The sequence below is a fragment of the Meles meles genome, chromosome X, assembly GCF_922984935.1.
Source record: "Meles meles chromosome X, mMelMel3.1 paternal haplotype, whole genome shotgun sequence".
In the NCBI taxonomy this organism is placed as follows: domain Eukaryota; kingdom Metazoa; phylum Chordata; class Mammalia; order Carnivora; family Mustelidae; genus Meles; species Meles meles.
The window spans coordinates 88224693-88246705 of NC_060087.1; the positions used below are offsets into that span (position 1 = coordinate 88224693).

Genomic DNA, 22013 nt, shown 5'->3' on the forward strand with positions numbered 1-22013 from the left:
AGAAAGCTTAATTTTTGCAGGTACAGTGTCCTTCTTAAGGGGGCCCCTGAGCTCACACTCTTTCAGGTCCTGTCCCATAAATATATAGGGGTTTTCTGACTTCTCATAGTTGATTTAAGGGCTAAACAGTGAAAAATATAAGCTAAGCCTAAAGAAAGCATCTTGTGGTTACAGAAAGTGTCCCAGTAACCAAAGATGGAACAATCTGAGCATTAAACTAAAGGTAATATAAACTGGGGCCCTGGGTGGCTCTGTGGGTTAAAGCCTCTGCCTTTGGCCCAGGTCATGATCCCAGGGTCCTGGGATCGAGCCCCACATCGGGCTCTCTGCTCCGCAGGGAGCCTGCTTCCTCTTCTCTTTCTGCCTGCCTCTCTGCCTAGTTGTGATTTCTCTCTGTCAAATAAATAAAAATATTTTTTTAAAAAGATAATATAAACTATAACCCAGAGAATAAAATAAATACCTAAGAATCCATGCAGATATAAAATAAATGACTGAATAAATAGGGAAGAAGGGACAACTCTTTTTGCAGAAGAATTTCAACTCATAAATGATGAAGGAATGAGAGAAATAGAAAAGTCACCATTAGAACACCACAGCACTGACCGGTACAGGCAGATCAGCCCATACATGCAAAAAGTAGTGGGCAAAAACTTAAAGAGAAACAAGATATTTACAGAGTTTCTACACACAGCCCCCAAATATTTATGGATTAAAAAGAGAGAGTAACTTTACAATGGAGAAACCAGGCAGATACTATCATAACCAAGGGATTAAGCATAACATCACCAATAATAAGACCTTTCAATATGATGTACCCCCAATCCAATACATTGAGAGGTTCGTTCACATCACTTCAATGGGATTCTTCTCCAAAATCCATTATCTCAATCTAACTATGAGAAAGCATTAGACAAACCCAAATTGGGGGACATTCTACAAAATACCTGACCAGCATGTTTCAAAAGTGTCAAGGTCATAAAAGACGAGGAAAAGCTGAGGAACTCTCACTGATGGGAAAAGAATGAGGAAACACAACAACTAAAGGCAATATGGCATCCTGTATCAGATGCTGGAACAAAAAAGAATAGTAGGAAAAGTGGTAGACTCTGAACAACTAGTTTGGTCAGTGGTATTACAACAATGTTATTCTCTTAGTCTTGACCACTGTACCATGATTATGCAGGATGTAAACATTATAGGAAGCTGGGTGAATGGTTTATGGATCTTTCTGTACTATCTTTGCAAATGTTTTGTAATTCTAAAATTATTTCAAGTAAAAGGCTATATATGCATATGGATTTTCTGACTTCTCATAGTTCACAATGGAATAAAGGTATATGTATTAAAAATAAGAGCAGCTTCTGAATTAACTCATGACAGTGACTCATGACCAAAACGACAGTGAAGACCCTTGGAACCAGAGTATTTTGATTTGGTGGAAGCTCAGGTGTTGGCTTAGAGAGAAAATGGATTTGTTTTTATAATTGTCTTGATGAAGGAAACTTTGCAGTATTTCAGCAGCTGTTAAGGGTTGCAACAAACATTTAAACCCACACAAATGGCAAAGGCCCCTGAGCTACTACTTATGTAAATATTATAATTTGGGGCTGAAAAGAGTTGGATTTTTTGCACTAATAAATCAAATTGGTATAAAGAAATAAATCATGTGCCTTTGCTACTTTTTTTTGTAGCCCTCTTAATCTATTTCTGTATTTGCCAAAGACTTACTAAGGAAAAAGATACTAGTCTTAAAATCTTGTAGTTATTGCAATGTCAAGATGATCTTTTCCTCATTTAGATTCTCCTAACACAGCCATTTATCAGTCAATCCAGTTCAGTCGCTTCTTTTTTTTGTTTGGTCCAAGGAACACTGCTTAGCCTAGGGAGTACTCTAGGTGGCATAGCTCTCAAAAAATATTAAGTCAGGCACTTAAAACAAACCACAGCAAAAAGTAATCAACAAAAGTCAACAGATTTTTTAATAAGTTTTAATTTGGTTATGAAGTCCCAAATGAATATTTTTTCTTGCCTTAAATGTATTTTACTATTGAAAAAACTTTATTGCATAATGATATTAAAATTCAAAGTTTATTACATAATGATAAAAATTTTCGTAAAAAAATTTGGTATATGCATTTTTGGTATATGCATGTAGAAGTATATGTAAATGCACCAATGAATATATCCTAAAAGTGAAGCTAAATTGATAGAAATACAAGGTGATATTGATCCATCCACAATCACAATGACAGTCTTTGATGCCTCAGAATTTTACAGATATAGTTGACAAAAAATTAATAAAAATGCAATTAGCAAGCTTGCTTTCATCGAAATATGTAGAATTCTACAACCGGCTATTAGAGAATAGACATTCTTTCCCAACACTTAAGAGACATTTTGAAAAATTTACTGTATGTTTGGCTATAAAGAAAGCCTTAAATATTAAAAAATCTGTATCCTGCAGAACATACTCTGTGGCCAAAATTCAGAGCAATTTAGAAAGCAACAATAAAATCTTCATGTATTTAGAAACTGAACACATTCATATGTACATAATTCATGCAGCGATAAATATTTTAACATACTAAAAATTTATTCAATCAGATATTTATCCAATCCAATAATACTTTTGATTGAATAAGAACAGTATTTTGAATCTTATATGCATATCAAATAATAGTAAATAAACCTATTGCATAATAATTCATAAATACTTGGTTGATTACAAAAATGTGTTGTCAAAACAAATGAATATAATAAACAATAGTAAGAGGATAATTTAATGTATTTAGAACACTTTTTTCAAGTCCTTTTGCAGCCCTAGATTTTCTGTCACACACTTCCCAGCTCAATGCTTTGCAAACAAGCATTCAGTTAGTTTTTGTTGGCTTGAATACAGTAGAAAATAGTGAAAAACTATACCTTAGTACAGTGTTGATGAATTAATTAAAAATCATTCTTACCCAGTCATTAAAGTAGATTCTCCAAAGTTGTCTATTAGGTAACCAGGGTCAATATATTGAAGTTACTTCAATTTAGATTTTGAAACAATTCAGATTGGTCTTCTTGAATGTTCTGCTAAATTAATGAAGCATAACATAGTTGTTTAATCTTTTCAAAAGGCAAAGTGACTCTTAAAGGTACTTATTACAAATGCTCTCTTATACAAGTTGAGTATGGGTGAAGTATCTTCTCTGGACTCTACACTCTGATTTTAAGCCAGGTATGAATGTATGGTTTTTGAAAGGTGTGATGATTAGTCACGTGGGTCTACCTAAGATTATAAATAGGTGACCTAAACATAGTGGCCTAATTCTAGACTAATAATTGGGTTCCAATACCTGATTTATACTAATCCACTCTGAAAATAAATCTCATCAAACATATTTGTATTATTTAATATGTCCCAACATTGCCAGGCAAACACTTAGCTGGTTAAGGTAATATTTAAACAATGCATTTGTACCAGTATTTGAATTCATGGAAATTTTTATAATAAAATTAGTTTTTCCATTATAAATAGAGATTAAAACATTTAAAAAATTCAATCATCCTGTTATACCAGTTGTTTTCTTTATATCCTCCAACTATTAGCAGTTTGCTCCATTAGATTAATCATGGACCCATCCTGAAGCTTATGATTATAACAGTAATATGTGATATTATAATCAATATGAGATCATGTAGAACCTTTACCTAATGAAGTATAAATGTTATATATAAAATCATATATGATTTAATATAATCTTTTTATATTATATGTAATATAATACAAACTGTGACTTTGAAAATAGTCAAATACATAGACTCATTGATTTTGGGGGGATGCTGGTCTGAATTTGTGAAATATTTTCAACAGGAGAATCTTAACTATAATTCTAATATTTCTAAGGATACTGTAATACTTCATTTGTACCCTTATTAGGAAAATTGCTACATTGTCTCCTGCATTATGGTAGTTTGTGTATCTTTATTACTGTATTAAAAGTTCCTTAAAAGTAGAAATGGTAACTTTTTTTATAATGCCTTGCCTGGTCCAGCATATAGGTAGGATTTAGTAACTACTTCTTAAATATGGAAGTTGTGTGAAGGAGTGAAAAGAGCACCAGAGTGGGAAAAGAATCTTGGGCTTAATTGTGGCTATGCTACTAATCTAAGAGATTAGTATTGGAAAATATAGCAAGGAAAAAGGTAAAGCTATTTGAAGGAGGAAAGAAAAAAGTGAAAATTGTGAAGAAAGCAAAGTTGGTTTCTTTATGATCCCATGATCCCCTTAGATTTCATTTCTCCTTTCCTTCAAATCTGGGAATCATTGTTACACCCCCACATTGCTTCCCACTAACAGTCTTCCTTTGTGTGTATATATATGTATATACACTCACAGGGATGCAGATTTTATTAAAATATGCAGATATTTTATATAAATATGTATTTTCAGCCTTATTAATCAATCTTATTATTGCTTTTGTCACTTAGTCTTCCATATTACATTGCTAGATTTGACTTGCCTCAGTGGCTTTCCTCTTTCAGGTAGCCTTAAGTAAGATCTTCCTATACTTGTAGTTTATTCTCCTGTGTTCTAGCATCATTCTCTTTTTATTATATTACAAATTTCAGCTCAGCATTTTCTATGTGGCTGTATCCTGCTGTCCTTTTCCCTGAACCTACCTCTGTTTGCCAACAACTCTGAGGAATATACTGAGGGGTTTAACTTTGAACCATTTAATTGATTTCACACCCCAGATTTCATTTCTGTAGGTTTGAAGTAAATAGCCTGTTATTGACAAATCCAGCACTATAGTAGCCAAAATGTGCTAAAATTCCCACCACCTAGATAATTCCATAGGGTTAAAAAGGCCCCCAGAAACAAACATCTCCAGTTAAAATGCACAAGTAGTACCTTAGTAAGAAGGAAGGTCACTGGACAAGACCTTCCAGATACTTCGATAAAGGAAGGTTGCTAATGCTTTGATATTGAAAAGACCAGAGGAGGATCCTAAAGAAATGGGGCAGCAGAGTGGAGTGTTAAGGGAGTAAATATCTGACTAGAGCATAGAGCATTATCCACAAAGGTCAATTCAAGGAGAAGTATCTTTAAAATCAACCTAGGGGTTAGAATGAAGATTCCCCCCTTCCTTTTTTTTAGGCTGGCAGGAACTGGGAGTTAGTGGTAAATTACCATATTGATATTGATGGAATACATCTTTTACTTTCTTTACATCTATGCCTTATAGCATTGGTTAGACTATAAGAGTTATTGGTATTTCTCGGCCTATCTTCTATGGAAGACATTTTTCTTCTATTCTTTTTCAATCTTTTATACTTTGTGCCTGTTCTCTTACTTTTCCCACTGCTACTTCCTTTTCCATTTTCCCTCCTCCTTGGCATTTCCCCAAGGTTTAGTTCCATCCCATCAAATGCAAACTCTCCTGAGTTCCCTTTGAGAACCACTAATCACTGCTATAGATTGTGGAGACAATTCTGTTTATAAGGACTTTTTTTTTTTTTCCTGTAACGCTTCAACGTCCTCTCCACCTTAGCTTCATGCTAAGGGCTGTTGTGTTTGTCCCTCTGTGATAAACCTGGGAGATTTGAGAATCCTGTTTTGATTGGGTAGATTTTGAGGTAAAGCTCCTTCTTTTTGTTGAGTCCCTCTCCATCCCCATCACCCATCTGTCTCAGTGATTTTCTTTCAACTACTTGTGCTGTTTGATAGAATTGGAAACACTGCCACTTACATCTGTCTGAGCAGATGGAATGCATTTTGCATGAGTGTTAACTGATTCATGCATTGCATAAAGAAAGCAATCTGTGTTAAAATATTGTGACATTGTAATGAAGCATTATCTGTTGTGTGTTGAAACCTGTTTGCTTATAGAAAGTTTAATTCTTTGCCCTTGCCCATTCCTTCACACACTACCTCCAGGGTCAAGCCCAGAAAAACTTTAAAGACAAAAAGTATACTGTGACACTGGGAGAACATGAAAACCGAAAGAAAAAGAAAATCTTGATACAAAGGTGGCTTTTGATAGCTGAGTCTCCTTTTATTTTTGTAGTGTATGGTCATTATGAGAGAGATAAAAGAAGACTGTGGGGGAAGAAGGCTTCTCCCATGAAGTACTAAATTGTCATATTTCACTAGGTCATGATTTTACTCTGCTTTATAAAGCATTGGGAAAGTTTTTAGAGTGTTTGACAAGGTACGGACCCTAGTCTCAGTTTCTTTAGCATGAGCACATTTACAGACTGTGTCTTTAAACTTGAATTTGTGACCAGCAATGAAAGTTTTATAATGTCACCCCTTTCTAGCACTAATCCTCAGTACTTTTGTACTTCTGTCCCCTGTAGACTGTGATGTGCTTTCATTTAACAGTGCATTGAGGTTTCTCCTTAGTTGCCTACTAGTAGCTATTCATTTACTTCCACCAAATGCTGTATGTATCCTGCAGCCAAGAACACTGCACTTTTATTTCCTATTTTGTGAAATTCACTGTTTGAAAGCTGTAACACAATAGAGAGCAGTTCCATTTCCAAATGATGTTACTACATGTTTTGACCTATTTTTCCCTGCAGGAGTAATAACAAGGGTAATAAAACTTAGTTGAAGCTGCCATATAAGCACACAAACTGCCTCAAATTACAGGGAAGTTTCTAAGCTACAAAGCCACTGAAACCACGAAGGCCCTCTTCCGATTCCTTTCATAGTTCTAATAAGCAAGACCATTACTGTCCCACATTTCTGGATGAAGAAAAACATTATTCTGTTTGATTATGGTGGTGGTTCAGTAGCTTTATAACTACAAAATTTCCGTTTCAGTACATATTCTTTGGGTCCATTTAGCTAAGGTTTGGGTAATTTGGGGGTTTGCTAATAAAACAAAGAGATGAGGAACTTGGAGATCTCAGCATCTCATGTACTCACAGTTGACATAACAACAGTGGTTATAAACAGCAGATCTTTGGTGAAGAAACTTTGGGAGTAGTAGCTATGGATTAGGGGAAGTATGGATAATAATTAGGTAATATCACCTGACAAAACAAACTTGAACTAATTTGGCAAGAGCCTTGGCAATTTTATTACTTATGTAGGTTCATACCCTGACCTTCAACAGCTCATATCTTCTCCCTTAAGGCTTTCTGACTGAAGAGAGCTCTGAAGAATTTTGAGTGGCTTCACAGTGGAACCACAAAGATGATATATGGTTAGAAAAATTAAATTAACCTGTAGACAAATAATGGCCTCTGAGTTCCTGGAGTACTCTGCTATACTGCAGAATTTTACAGTCTTTGTCAGGAAACCCCACTGTATCTTGGGGCACATTGGACTTTGGGCTCCCTCTAACTCTTCTCCCACATAAGCTGGCATGAAAGCTGTGTAATTTCTACCATTACACACACATATACATATAAACACCTTTGCCTGTATATCTCCTCCCAATTTAGAGCTCCACGTGGAGACTGATTTGGTTTAGTTCAACACATTTGTTGCATGCTTGTTATGTACGAGGCATTGTGCTAGAATCTAAAGATATATAGAAAAAAATTGCCTCTAGAGAGCTGCCAGTCCAGTAGTGGAGATGCATTGGTAAATAGACTACAGTTGACCCTTGAACAAGGTGGGATTTAGGGGAACCAACCTCCCACATAATCAAAATTCATGTATAACTTTCGACTTTCTGAAAACTTAATTACAATAGTCTACTGCTTCTGACAGCCTTACTGATAATATAAATAATTGATTAACACATATTTTGTAAGATATATATGTATTATATGTTATATATGCATATATTATATGTATTGTGCTATATTGTATATAATAAATGAAGCTAGAGAAAATTTTAAAAATTAAGATTTTATTTATTTATTTGACAGAGACAAAGAGAGAGAGATTGCACATGCATGCATATGCACACAGTCAGGGGGAACAGCAGAGAGAGAGGGAGAAGCAGGCTCTCACTGAGCAGAAAGCCAGATGTGGGGCTTCATCCCAGAATCCTGGGATCATGACCTCAGCTGAAGGCAGACACTTAATGACTGAGCCACCCAGGTACCCCAAGAAAATAAAATGTTAAGAAAATAATAAGAGAGAGAAAATACATTTACAATACTCTGCCGTACTTATTGGTATCGTAAGTTTCATATATTTATTGAAAAAAATCTGCATATAAGTAAACCTGTGCCGTTCAAACGTGTGTTGTTTAAGGGTCAACTATAATTAGGTAAGAGGATTTATGAAGCCTCAGGATTATGATATACCAGTTTATAATGTAAGTTTCATTTATGTAGCTAACGCAGTTTGAATGCAGATTTATTCTTATAGTTTTAAAGATATGGCATTTCTGCATAGTGACCTAAAAGTGACAACTGTCTCATAAACAATATATATAAAGTCCAGCAACAATCTGTTACTGTTCTTGAAGGAAGAGTAGTTCCTGTGCTCCGCCCCCCCCCCCAAACTGCAGTGTTTGCCCTGAAAATTGTAGCATCTTGATTATAGAAGGCTTCAATCCTAAAGTGCCAAGGTTAAAATAGTATTTATGTAACTCCAGGCTTTATCTGCTCAAAGCCAGAAATATCTGCTGCTGCTTATTCTAAATTCTCTCCAAAAGAAGAAAGTCACACCCAAAATGAATTCTCCAACTTTGATACACTTGGCTGTATCAAAACTTTTGCAATGATGGGGTACTCATGCAAATATCAAATCAGAAACTCTCTTCAGTGATCTTTGTCAGGTAAATGGCTATTGTCCCAAAATCAAACATAATGAGCATGATTTTTTGTGGCCTAGCAAAATCCCACTAGGCTTTGTGAGAGTTTTACAAAATGTGAGTCTTAATCTTGTCAGTTATCAAATAGTACTTCAAATATTTACACATTTGTGAGTCTCTTAAAACTTTTAAAGCAAATCTAAAGCTGAAGTCTGTGGAAATCGCTTAAGGAGCTTTACAAACAGTCTACATCTCTTCCTTTGGCAATCTTTATAAATAAATAAATCTTACTGATGAAATTGTGAAGTTGAAGGCTGACTGACATATTCTCTTTTATGTTCCCAGCTCTACCCACTCATCACTACTACCAATCTGTGCTAGATTCCCTCCAATCTCAGCCACACCTCTAAACCCTAACTGCTCCAAATTCATCAATCCCTTAGGGGTTGTTGAGCCTACTGGTGGTGATTAAGGCTAGAAAGGGAAACAAAATGAAAAGACTTTCAAATAATAACCAAACCACTATTACTTCTCATTTCACTCTAAAGTCCCTGCTTAGAGACATGGATATGGACTTGCTAATTTTGAAAGTTCTCTCCAGCCTAATGTCTTTATTTTTCTGCCAACACAATGCTGACATAAACTACCCTGTTAGCCATATTGTCTCATCTCTCCACAGCACAGCACAAAGTACTCCCAGATGCTGTTTATGACCGCACTCTTGGTGGCCTTGAAGCATCACTTGATTTGTTTGTTAGGAGAAAGCTGGCATTCAAACAAATGACTAGAAGGAAAAAATTGTGTGAATAAAAAACAAGGTTACCAAATGGACATGAGTGTAGTGAGTGCCTTGTGGCCTTCCGCCACCACAAAACCAATTGAAAAGAAAGAAAGAATGCCCTGGGGATTATGTGGTTTAGATTTGCCAACCGAAGGCGAAGCAAATAACTGAAAGGACAATGTAGGAAGTGCTGAATAGTTGACAGTCTTTCCACAACAGTTTCCTTAATTGCATGATTAAAAATAAAGTTTTTAGCCTAATCAAAATTACAAGGCCATCAAGGACTGTCTTGTATTCTTTCTGGGGAAAAACATAGTAATTAACTGCCACAGAATGATGGAGTTTTCCAACACAGCTGTCACAACTGCTATTTTAAATCATTTGTTATGGTTTAAAATCTGTAATCTCCAAGAAATTGATCATTACTGCAATTCAGTACTAATTTTTCAGTGCTTTAACCACTCTGAGCTTTACATTCAGACCATTAACAGAAGCCAGTCATAAAATACTAAACAACTAATGGTTAATTACTCCATGATCACTTATTTTCAACAAGATATTAATTAAAAAATTGTACACTGAGGGCGCCTGGGTGGCTCAGTGGATTGAGCCGCTGCCTTCGGCTCGGGTCATGATCTCGGGGTCATGGGATCGAGTCCCGCGTCGGGCTCTCTGCTCGGCGGGGAGCCTGGTTCCTCCTCTCTCTCTGCCTGCTTCTGATCTTTCTCTGTCAAATAAATAAATAAAATCTTTAAAAAAAATTGTACACTGAATATTCTAGCATAGCATAAACAGGTGCATTCTCACATCCTCTTCTTTTCATCTCTTTTTATGGCCACTCCCCCTTTTTCCTTTTCTTTTCTTCTTTGGTAGCTGTACCTTATACTTGACATATCTTTTAACCTTTGTTCATGGCATGTCATTCATTGGTTCTACCCTACCCTTCAGAATTTGTTAAAATGTTATGCCATATTTATGGTCCAGTTGATATTCTACCTCTTCCAGGAAGCTTTTCAGTTATTCTATTCATCATTCACTCAACTATTATTTATTAAAATGGTCTTATATATCAGCCATTGTGATAGGCACTAGGGATACCAAAATAAAAGAAATCTATCCAAGATTTCAAGAACTTTTATGTTTCACTGAATTTTATTGATGGAGTGACTAAATCCTTGATATAACTATGTGCTTCATAACTAGATTTCATTACCTTAATGTATTTTTTTTCATTATTACTGTCTTATGTAATTAATTTATCCTTTTATTGTCAGTGTGGTTCTGTACTTAATAAAGGATTTCTGAAGACTGAGTCCTATCTAAGACTTATCACCTATTCCCTCTTTTAGCACTAACCCTCCCCCTACTTTCCTTTCCATGACTGTATCTACCCCTTAGATTTGCTAATAGAAATAATTAATAAATAATATTATATATAATATTATATATTATTAATAATTAATAATTAATATCTGGAACAGCTATTTACCTCCATCTGAACAGGGTCAAGCTTATGAAAGAAAAATGGAAATCTTAAGATGATGTGTGCAAATAGGAAGTATGATGGACTGGTTGGTCAGTTAGAAGTCAACAAGGCTAATTCTTAAGTGACCAGGATACTGAAAATTTACAATTTTCTTCTGCAATATCGTTTGATTCTGGGTCCCTAATGTATAAATTGACCTGCTATATTACTTTTGAGTTATTCCCCTAAATTGGAAGTAATCTGAAAGGTAGTAATTTAACTTTCCAAAAATAAATTTAAGAAGTTTGGTATTTAATGAAAACTAGTACAAGTCCACTTGTAAACTAGAGAATTCTTTTATGACCACCCCTTCATTTTTTGTTATGTATATCAAGATATCCCTGCACTGATTTTTGTTTAAAGCAGGCACATGTACCTTTTAACAGTGTTTTTTTTTTTATGTGCCCAGTATTCTAAATTCAGGAACGTGCCACATTTTCTATTGATAGGATAGACCCAGAATGATAATGTTCAGGTTGGAGGCATTGCAGAGCAATAGAACAGTAATAAAGTGTTTTGCCTGGGGGAAATAGACTAAATAATGCTGCTTTATTTGATTATCTAAATTAATTACTTAAGAACACAAATTCTTGCTAAATTGAAATCAACACATTGAGGATTTAATGTTCTTTCCTGCATAATTTCAGGTGGTCCTGGAAAAATAATACACATTTGTCCCAATTACTGTCTTTTAGAGCAGTAAATAAAAAACTAGAAAATAGTTGTAGGAACATAAATTACTCAGGGATTTGTTTTTTAGGATTTTATTTAAGACCTTCACATGGCATCACATTTTCATTCTCTTGAACCCTTTAAACTGTATTTAAGCTATATTTGGCACCCAAGGATTCATGTTGACTATTAGTCTTTGCATTTGGTTCTATTCTCTAATTGTTTCATGTGTATACATTGTAAAAACTGTAAATTCCTCTAATAAAATAGAGACTTGTCACATTTTGTCTTTTCACTTCTCCAACCACCCACCTCATTTTTACCTCCCTTCACACTTTGAGTATCCCTTCCCACTCACCTTTACTTTGTTCTCCATTCCAGGGACAACTTTTCTTGGAACTCTTCAGACTCTAATATTTTCCTTTCTCCACCTTCTGTTTCCACCAACACCTAACTGTTCATTGTCATTGTTGCATTTATCTAATCTGATCATCCAACTTATGATAAAGTGTTAATGGCAAAAAATAACTCAGTGTGTCTTTCTCTTAGTTAACATTTGAATAATCAGGGAGTTTTATTACCTTAATAAAATTGAGGACATAATGAATGATTTTTGCACTTTTGCAGGTAGTGGGGTGGAGGGGGGATTTTTTTGAGTACTTGACCTTCTGTTGTCCCTTAAATTATATTATATGAGATGCATCTATTAAAAATTAAACTTGAATAAGTTGAATGAGCTTGATGACAAGACAAAGAGCTGCCTGAGGTGAAGATATAGATTACTTGATTCTGAATGTCAGTAGATTTGAACTTCACGTCAAGAATGACTACAAATCATTGTTACTACATACCATCTTCTGTTATTCAAATATGAGAGGGTCTATGAACTTACACAATAGATTTAAGCAGCAGTTTATTTTCTTTTAATAGGAGTAGGGGCTAGGAGAATTTTCTTCTCTTTGCTCTGTGATGCTTGAGAATTTATTAAAAAGTCATACTTTGCATGCAAACTCTGTTTCAGGAATCTTTGCTAATACAGTGGTATTATTATGGCTAATAATAGTGGTATTATTGATTGTAGGGGAAAAGCAGAGAAAAGCCCACATCTATAGTTTAAGACTTTCTGTGTGATTTTACTGTATAATATTCACAAAGACCAGTGAAAACTGTGATGTTATTTAACACTCAATCTAGAGTTCAAAACCAAACTTCTTTTTTTAATATATCTACGTGTCTTTTCAACAAATGGCGTTTAAAATTAATTTCTTATAAAACATATACTGCAATTGAAAAAAGGTACATTCTAGAAATTGGATTTGCTGGTTTTGGTTCATATCTCATTGAGGGAGACGACCTATGACAACATGGCCTTCAGTTGAGATCACCGAACAGCTTCTATGTGGTCAGTGAACCACAAGGTGGCACCACTGAACAATTAGTTTATCTCAAGATGATTTCTAGGATCTCTGGATAAATGCTGTAGAATAGTGTTACCCCTTTTCAAAACTAACATCAAGCACTTCTAATGAATAGAGTATGAAAGAGAAAACTTGTAACTTTACAGTGAAGAAACTTGGTAGACATCACTTTAACCGAATAGTCAAGATTAACATCACTGGTGATCAGTCATGGTCATACCATATGCTCCTGGTATGATGTGGTGAGAAGGGCACTTCATCTCTGTGATGTTCTTTTCCCAAACCCATAACCTCAGTCTAATTATGAGAAAACATCAGACAAACGCAAAGTGAGGTGTGCTGTACAAAATACTTGACCAGTACTTTTGAAAAGTGTCAAGGTCATGAAAAACAAGAAAGAGTAAGAAACTATCACAGATTGGAAGGACCTAAGGAGGTATAACAGCTAAATGGAATGTGGAATCCCAGTTTGAGTCTTACAAGAAGGACATTAGTGAAAAAATATGAATAAGGACTATAATGTGGTTAAGAGTATTGTACCAATATTGATTCTTAGTTGTGACAATTGTGCTGTGGTCATATAGGATGATAACATTAAAATAATAATAATAAAAATATGTTAACATTAGAAGCAGTTAGATGGAGGATAAGCAGAAATGTTCTGTATGATCTTTGAAACTATTCTTGAAATCTAAAATTATTTGAAGTGAAAACTTTCATGTCAAGGAACTCTCAAAAATACTAGGTTAACAAGCAAAAATTTTCCATTTTTTTTACTTAAATTCAATTAGCCAACATATAGTACATCATTAGATTCAGATGTAGTGTTCAATAATTCATCAGCTGCGTGTAACACTCAGTGCTCATCGCATCACGTGCCTTCCTTAATGCCCATCACCCAATCTATAAAAGCTTGAAAAATGGTTAGGCATATTAAACCAGGTATGGTTTCAAGATCTGGAGTTTAATTCCTCTATAGACACAGTGAATATGTTTACGAAATCCCACACTAGGATACTTTGTCTGACAATATGTGTTCATGCAACTCTCAAGTGAGACAATAAATCACAGGTAATAAGAACCAAGTTGGTTATCTCTGTTCTATGGCCTTTGGTGACATCTTTTAAAGACATTCAGTTATCTCACTAAATGTGTGTCATGAGTATGATAACTGTGTATTCTAACCTAGCCTTTTAAAAGCTCTGTGGCTTACTAACCACTGGTCATATGAGACAACATATGGCTATTTTCTTTCCCAACGTGTCACATATTTGAGTAGGACAGAATAGAAATTTGGCCCATAAGTATCCTCTTAGAGTCAAAGAAGGAAACATTTTTAACTCCTTTAAGGATGTATGAGAACCAGTTTTCAACCTGTCATATTTGTGCATACAGATGTGGGAAAATTTTGACTAACAAGGCTTTCATTAATGATTAGGAAAACAATAATTTGTAAGTAAAAATAAAATAATTAATTTTAAGTAATAAATACAGGGATGCCTCGGTGGCTCAGTGTGTTAAAGCCTCTGCCTTCCGCTCAGGTCATGATCTCAGGGTCCTAGGATCAAGTCCTGCATTGGACTCTCTGCTCAGCGGGGAGCCTGCTTCCTCTTCTCTCTCTCTCTCTCTGCCTGCCTCTCTGCCTACTTGAGTTCCCTGTCTGTCAAATAAATAAAATCTTTAAAAAATAATAAATACAAAAAATAAAATAAATTTTAAAACAGTAATTTGTAAGAGCAAAATTTAAAAAAAAATAATGTGTATTTTCTCCCAGAGATGCAAGTAAACATGGGAGTTTCCAACATATTCACATATCCACATACAAAAGAATGAAATTGAACCCCTATTTCACATCATTCACAAAAATTAACTCAAAATGTGTTAAAGATTTAAATAACCTGAAACTGGAAAATCCTAGAAGAAAGCATAGGGGAAAAAACTTCTTGACATTAGTCTTGGCAGCACTTTTTTGGATATGACACCAAAAGTACAAGCAACACAAACAAAAATAAATAAGTGAGACTACATCAAACTAAAATTTCTGCACAACAAAAAAAAAATCATCAACAAAATAAAAAGGCATCATATAGAATGGTAGAAAATATTTGAAGACCATCTATTTGATAAGGGGTTAATATCTAAAACATTAACTTCCTTTCTCTGACCAGTCAATAACTCACAAATTTTCCTTTACTTTAAAAATTCTAGTTTTTGGTAGCTGTCATGCTCCACCCGAAACTGGTCACCTGGTTCTAGACATTTCCTTATACATTAGTTAGTAGTTTCTGAACCCTATCCCAACTCCAGCCCATTCCTTTATCTTAGTTGCTATCCCTCTATGTGTATCAATTTCCTAGGGCTACTGTAACAAATTACCACAAACTGGGTAGTTTAAAAGGAAAAAAAAAACTGTTCTCTCACAAATCTGGAGGCTAGAATTCTGAAGTCAAGGAGTCTGCAGCGCTATTTTTTCCTCTGACTGGTCTAGGGAGAAAGTCTTCGTTGCCTGTTGGCAATCACCAACAATCCTATTTTTTCCTTGACTTGTATATACATCAGTTCAATTTCTACTTCTGTCCTCATATGGCATCCTCTCTGGGTATCTGTATTCAGACATCCTCTTCTTAAAAGGACACTTGTCGGGACGCCTGGATGGCTCAGTTGGTTAAGCGGCTGCCTTCGGCTCAGGTCATGATCCTAGAGTCCTGGGATCGAGTCCCGCATCGGGCTCCTTGCTTGGCGGAGAGCCTGCTTCTCCCTCTGCCTCTGCCTGCCACTCTGTCTGCCTGTGCTTGCTCTCTCTCTCTCTGACAAATAAATAAATAAAATCTTTAAAATAAAAAGGACACTTGTCATTGGTTTTAGGGCTAGCCCTAATCCAGTATAACTTCATCTTAACTTCATCACATCTGCAAAGACCTTATTTCCAAAAAAAGTCAGATTCAGAGGTACAGATGGTTAGAACTTCATATTTTTTGGAGGACACAATTCAACACAAAACACCCTGACCTAACTCTCAGGCCTGATTCCATAAACTGAAAATAGCAACACATGCCTCTTCCTATCACTGCTATAAACATCTAACCAGTATAATTATTTAATGCTTAATTATTTGGCAAGAACTGGAGTTAAGCCAAGGTGGCAGGATTTTTAGACATACTTTAGTTACTGGAAAGTCTTTTGACCCATTTCTGACACATGACCCCATTTACAAACAGTGGCATGCTCAATAAGATTGAAGTAGCCTTAAATGTGTGGAATTAAAACCTATCAGTTTCATCAGTGGGGAAAAAATAGAGGTGTTGACATCCTTATGTAGCATGTAACATCAGTGGAAATGGTAGAGAGTTCTTTTCCTTTTTATTTTCTTTGATGAGTTGGCTTTATTTTCTTTTAAAGATTTTATTTATTTATTTGACAAAGAGAGATCACAAGTAGACAGAGAGGCAGGCAGAGAGAAAGAGAGGGAAGGAGGCTTGCTGCTGAGCAGAGAGCCCAATGCGGGACTCAATCCCAGGACCCTGAGATCATGACCCGAGCCGAAGGCAGCAGCTTAACCCACTGAGCCACCCAGGCGCCCCAAGTTGGCTTTATTTTAATGAGAGAACTTGTAGGAATCTTCTAAGAATGGCATTCATATACTTTGAAGTGGATGCTTTATAAAAAGAGATTTGACAACAAACAAATAATATATTTAAGGATCACATTTCTGAAATCAGTTCATCTTTTGCATTTACTCACGGACATGTTACCAAAGATATTAACAATATTATTCAGACACACCATCCCTCATTTGATTATTCTATAAGTAAAAACTGTTGTCTTTCTCATGAGAGCTGTGGCTAGTGACAGTCCTTTTGTTTGAATACCTCTGTATTTTCTACAGCTGTAGCAACAAAGCAACAAATTAGGTGTCTTGAAACAACAGAAATTTATTCTCTCACAGTTCTCAAGGCTAGAAGGCTATAGGGTCATTCTCCCTCTGAAAGCTCTAAGGAAGATTTTTTCCCTCTTCCTAGCTTCTAGTGGTTGCCAGCAATCCTTGGAATCCCATGGTTTATAGCTGCATCACTCCAGTTTCTTCTGTCTTCACATGGCTATCAAATTTTTGTGTCTGTGTCCATGTCTCTGTGTCCAAATCTCCCTCCCCTTTCTCTTGCCAAGACTGCAATCACTGGCCACTGTAATCCAGTATGACCTCATTTAACTTGACTACATGTGCAAAGACCTTATTTTCAATTAGGTCACATTCTGAAATTATGCATTAATCTAAATTTGGGAGAGACGCTATCTAACTCACTATAGCCCCCAAATCAATTCTTCTGCTAGATAAGGCATTATATTTTCAGTTGAAACCTTACTCATGTAAATATAAAACTGATTTTTTTCTATGACTACAAGTTGAAATATTTTTAATGATTTTATTTATTTATTTATTTATTTATTTAGAGAAAAGAGTGGGAGAATACGGGGAGAGCTGGGGGAGACAGAGTGAGAGAATGTCAAGCAGATTCTGCCCTGACCATGTAGCCCCCCTCCGTGGTGGGGATTGATCTCACAATCCTGCATTCATGAGCTGAGCTGATACCAAGAGTTGGATGCCTGACTGTGCCTCTCAGGTGTCCCTACAAGTTGAAACATTTTAAAAGGCACCAGCCACAAAATGAAAGCTCTGATTCCAAACATCTATGTCTTTTTTTTTTAATTATAAATCTATAACTTGTACTTGCATTTAGGATAAGACTAAATTTTTAGAATTCATAATGTTTTCAATAAGAAAGAATCTTTTGGGGGCCCCTGGGTGGTTTATTTAAGTGTCTGGCTCTTGGTTTAAGCTCAAGTCATGATCTCAGGTCCTGAGATAGAGCCCTATATGGGGCTCCATGCTCAGTGCAGAGTTCTTCCCCCTCTACTCCTCCTCCTGTTCCCATCCTCACTCTCTAAAATAAATAAATAAATGAAATCTTAAAAAAAAAGAATCTTTCAGGACTTTTTCCTTTCATAAATGTCATTGGTTCTCATGACTGAGGGCTTACTAAACAGTTTACAGGTCATTGGATTACTTATGTATCACTCTTACCTGTGATCCTTATGGAAAAAAAAAAACTTGTTTGGTGTATAAGAGGAGTTCACTGGGAATATATGTCTACATAAGACCACATAACCAATTGAAAAATGTTGAGTATTAACATCGCCTTTTCCCCTATCTTCAATCTGCATTTTTACTTTTCATATAGATGCCCTGGTGCCATGTAAATCAACTTAAAGATACTAAGAAATCAGTGCTTTCAAATGCGCAGTTATGTCCACTATTTTAATACAAACACAAAAAAGCAAAACTACTCCATAAACTTGCTTGATTTTTCAAGTGAGCCGGTTGGAATTTCTTTAAATATTCATAGTTTAGGGGTGCCTGTGTGACTCCATTCGTTAAACACTAGACTTGTGATTTCAGCTCAGGTCATGGTCTCTTGGGTCTTGGAATAAAGCCCCGAATGGGGCTGATTTAACAATTCTATACATTACTCAATGCTCTTCAAGAGAAGTGCACTTTTAATCCTCTTTACCTATTTCAACCATCCTCCCAACCCCCCTTTAGTAACTACAAGTTTGTTCTCTATAGTTAAGAGTCTATTTTTTGATTTGTGTTTTTTTTATTTTTTTGCTCATTTGTTTTGTTTCTTTTATTCCACATGAGTGAAATTATATGGTATTTGTCTATCTCTGACTTAGTATTATACTGTCTAGTTCTGTGTTATTGCAAATAGCAAGATTTCCTTTTTTATGGCTGAATAAAATTCAGATATATACATATATATCCATCTTCTTTATCTATTCATCTATGAATACTTCTTGATTATATAGATAGCATTTAATGTTTATTACTATCCTGTGTTTCAGGGACTCCATGAAAAAACTGGTGCATTTACAGCTGTTAAAGTGATGAATGCTCGTAAGGTAATGTATCTTGTCCATATTCTGTTCACTTAATGGACTATGGCATTGAGATAAACAGCTCGGAAAATGTTTGTTTTTTAATCATTATTATACATAATTATAATTATGTTAATCTGGATTTTTATATTTAATATTATTTCTGTTAGTATAGTATCTTTGTTATTGATTTAATATATTTACACATAAAAATGTTTCACAGTGAAAGGTCCACATATTTTGGCATTCTATAAGAATGAAGAAAATATCTATATTCCTGCCTATTTCTAGTTGATAGAAATACAATGTTTCCAGGGATAGCAAAGAGGAGAGTTCCTCTAATATTATGTTCATCCTTCTGTGTTCCATCACATATTTTTCCCTGTCCCAACCTTTCCTTTTGAGAACTGAGGCCATTAGATTCTCAGTGATGGGCAGAAGGAAAGAACTTGTCAAAGATGTACATTTTTCAGGCATTTTCTGACAGATGAGCAAGAGAGACAGTTTAATTGGCATTGTTCCTGCTAGCATTCATAAATTTGGGTCATGGTCCATAGCATATTGTCATAGAATTTGCTAAGCACTGATTTATGTCTTCAGCATGACTGCCTCACTTTCTCAAGATGATATTAGCATGAACATAGCATAGGTCAAAAAATTTTCACTTCACTATACCCTAAAGAAAAATTATCAAATATTATGATTGAAAAACTATATATATTCACTGAACTGTTGTCAATGTCATAAACTGTTCTTTTCCAATTTGTGCAGGGAGTGAATTGCTGGAACGATTTAAGGAGTTTTACGTCTTTTATTTTGCCAGTAAACGTCAAATGTTGAAAAAAATTTTGCAAACCTATGTGAATTTCAAGAGATTTTGAAGTTTTGTGGATTTATTTTGCCCTAAAAACCATGGTTTCCAAATAATAAACCTAGTACTTTTTGAGTGCTACCTTCTAAAATACTTATTTCCTTGTTTTGACTTAAAAGAACTTTGACCTACATTTAATCTACATTTTAAATACTTTAACTTTTGAAATATTCAGAAAGTGTGTTCAGCCCATAAATAGTATCAATTACGTTGTTGTAAGGAGAAATAACACTTTACTAACATCAAATTGTAATTTTCCCATCAATATGGCAGTTAAATCTGTTACTGTGAATTTAGTGCCAAGTTTCTGTATATATATGAATCTTATTTAAGTAAAATTATTAGTGAAACCTGAGAGGAAGAATATCATGTTACTCTTCCATTTAGTGCCAAAAGAACACAAAACATATAAAAATAAATCATTTTCAGAGTGTACCAGTGCGTCTAATAACATTTTGTTCTTGGTTTTATAGACCCCTTTACCTGAAATAGGAAGGAGAGTGAGAGTGAATAAATATCAAAAGTCTGTCGGATGGAGATACAGCGTGAGTACTGAAAGTCCCCATTAGTTCTCAAGTTGTCTTTCCTTTAAATTTCAAATTTAACCCTTTGTATCATTATCTCTAGAAGGCTGCCACTAAAATATTCTTGCCTGGAAGTGATAACATATTATGTTTTAACACATTCACATAGATTCAATCATTACATTTGAACACTAACATCTGTCAGAAAGCTGGAGCTAGAAGAAATGTGTCCCTGAACAGGTAAGTATTGACAGCAGGTGAAGGATTGATTATATCCACAGAGCATAGAGCCCTGTAGCTGAGTAGCAACACAAAAGATAATAAAACTAAGAGAAGATTTCTGCCTTAAATTGGCCTTTTCAGGTCTTTTTTAACACCTTTACAGGATATTTCAGACTGGTTATTCCCCTAGTATGATGCTAAGAAACATTGCTATTGTATATGAGCTAAATGAGGACTACTCTTTTTTGTCATAAGAACAATAGCAGACAAAACCATAGGTTATCCAACCTAAAAGTCTTCCTGGCATAGTACTCAAATATATAAAAGAGTGTGAAGATGCTTTCTACTTGAAGCTGTTTAACTGTCTTACAAAGCAGTCTCTATGACTCTAATAATTTTCTGGCTCTTGAATAAGATCAGACAAATAAAATTCGTTTTTGGGAGATATTAGTGATCTTTTTTTTAATTTATTTATTTTTTCAGCATAACAGTATTCATTGTTTTTGCACAACACCCAATGCTCCATGCAAAACGTGCCCTCCCTATTACCCACCACCTGTTCCCCCAAACTCCCACCCCTGACCCTTCAAAACCCTCAGGTTGTTTTTCAGAGTCCATAGTCTCTTATGGTTAGCCTCCCCTTCCAATTTTTTTTTAATAAACATATGATGTATTTTTATCCCCAGGGGTAGAGGTCTGTGAATCGCCAGGTTTACACACTTCACAGCACTCACAATAGCAAATACCCTACCCAATGTCCATAACCCCCTCCCCCTCTCCCAACCCTACCTCCCCCCAGCAACCCGCAGTTTGTTTTGTGAGATTAAGAGTCCTTTATGGTTTGTCTCCCTCCCAATCCCATCTTGTTTCATTTATTCTTCTCCTATCCACCTAACCCCCCATGTTGCTTCTCCATGTCCTCATATCGGGGAGATCATATGATAGTTGTCTTTCTCTGATTGACTTATTTCACTAAGCATGATACGCTCTAGTTCCATCCACGTCGTCCCAAATGGCATGATTTCATTTCTTTTGATGGCTGCATAGTATTCCATTGTTTATATGTACCACAACTTCTTTATCCATTCATCTGTTGATGGACATCTAGGTTCTTTCCATAGTTTGGCTATTATAGACATTGCTGCTATAAACATTCGGGTACACGTGCCCCTTCGGATCACTACGTTTGTATCTTTAGGGTAAATACCCAGTAGTGCAATTGCTGGGTCATAGGGTAGTTCTATTTTCAACATTTTGAGGAACCTCCATGCTGTTTTCCAGTGTGGTTGCACCAGCTTGCATTCCCACCAACAGTGGAGGAGGGTTCCCCTTTCTCCGCATCCTTGCCAGCA

At 35.4% G+C, this 22013-nt stretch overlaps 1 protein-coding gene across 1 annotated transcript in view; it reads left to right on the forward strand.

Moving 5' to 3' along the window:
* The window catches only part of NRK (Nik related kinase), a 155549-nt gene that overhangs the window by 45746 nt on the left and 87790 nt on the right, over nt 1-22013 (forward strand). Inside the window, exons 3-4 of the mRNA XM_045994442.1 lie at nt 19012-19068; nt 20389-20460. Of these exons, the coding sequence (XP_045850398.1) occupies nt 19012-19068; nt 20389-20460 (129 nt within the window). The remainder of the gene's footprint in view (nt 1-19011; nt 19069-20388; nt 20461-22013) is intronic.